The 1322-nt window shown below is 58.2% G+C and overlaps 1 protein-coding gene across 4 annotated transcripts in view; it reads left to right on the top strand.

Annotated features, from left to right (window-relative positions):
* THADA (THADA, armadillo repeat containing) overlaps window positions 1-1322 on the top strand; it is a 355753-nt gene that overhangs the window by 353150 nt on the left and 1281 nt on the right. For all 4 annotated transcript variants that reach the window (XM_008069947.2, XM_021718159.1, XM_021718154.1 and 1 more), the window contains exon 37: window positions 840-1009. In XM_008069947.2, coding sequence (XP_008068138.1) covers window positions 840-1009 — 170 coding nt within the window. The remainder of the gene's footprint in view (window positions 1-839; window positions 1010-1322) is intronic.

The following is a 1322-nucleotide window of genomic DNA, read 5'->3' as shown; positions in this document are numbered from 1 at the left end:
GGGAGGCCGAGGCGAGTGGATTGTCTGAGCCCACGGATTCGAGACCAGCCTGGGCAACTTGGCGAGACCTTGTCGCTACAATAAAAATAAAAAATTAGCTGGGCATGGTAGCATGCACCTGTAGTTCCAGCTACTTGGAAGGCTGAAGCGGACGGTTCACCAGAGCCCAGGAGGTCGACACTGGGGTGGCCGTGAGCACGCCACTGCACTCCAGTCTGGGCGACAGAGTGAGACTCCAACTCAAAAAAAAAAATTTTTTTTTTAATTAAAAATAAATGGTTGAAAAAGCAAAAGAATAATATCTTGTGACAGATCCCTGAATTCACGTTGTCATTGTCTAGGCATAAGGTCTGGTTGGAACACAGCCACGACCATCTGTTTCAGGTTGTCCGTGGCCACTTTTGGCATAGCCGGGAGTCCTGGGCCCATGGGGTGCACTCTCTGGCCCTTTAAGAAAATGTCCTGACGCCCTCTCAGATGGAGAGATGGAGTGTGTCACATGCCCAGAAGATGTGTCTACTGAGGAAGGGGCTAGCCAATGGGGTTGGGAGACCATGGGCAGGAAGCGTCCAGACCCTTCCAGCGACACTGAAGGGCAGAGGGGAGACCACTGCAGGTGGGCTGCTCGTCCATGCTTGGACAGGGCATGGACACGGTGGGGGCAGGCCTGTGACCCAGTCAGTAGGATTCAGACAGGATTAACAGGCTTCAGCAAGCCCATCCTCCAGCGTCCCTGCTGGACTGGTGGCAGTGGTTTTACCTGAGGTTCATGTTGTCCTGCAGCCACCCAGGGCCAGCCCCAGCCGCGGTGCATTGCTTGCCCCCTCCTGTCTCTGCAGAGTTCGCCTTCTGCCAGGTGGATGCCTCCGTCGCCTTGCCTCTGGCCCTGGCCATCCTGTGTGACCTGCTCCAGCAGTGGGACCAGCTGGCCCCCGGACTGCCCGTGCTGTTGGGCTGGCTGCTGGAAGAGGGGGCTGACCCTGCTGTCTGTGTGGAGAGCACACAGCAGGTAATCCCAGGGTGTTAGGGCAGCGGGAGGCGGGCCAGGTGTCCTAAGCCCTCTGGCTGCAGCACTTACAGGCTTAGTCGGGTCACCGTGCCTGTGGGAGGGTGCTTCTGGGTGCCCAGATGCAGGCGGGACCCAGCAAGAAGGCCACCACTGTACGCTCTGTGGGCACGGGGGCTGCACTCTCGCTGACTTTCAGGGTTCCCGTGGCAAGCACAGATCAGTCTGGGAGAGACTGAAAGAAGCCCTTTGGGCCGGGCTCGGTGGCTCAGCCTGTAATCCCAGCACTTTGGGAGGCCGAGGCGAGGGGATTGCC

This window comes from Carlito syrichta, unplaced genomic scaffold (genome assembly GCF_000164805.1).
Source record: "Carlito syrichta isolate Samal-C Ts95f unplaced genomic scaffold, Tarsius_syrichta-2.0.1 Scaffold111520, whole genome shotgun sequence".
Lineage (NCBI taxonomy): Eukaryota > Metazoa > Chordata > Mammalia > Primates > Tarsiidae > Carlito > Carlito syrichta.
The sequence above is the reverse complement of the archived record's forward strand: the minus strand, read 5'-3'. Positions and strand labels throughout refer to the sequence as shown.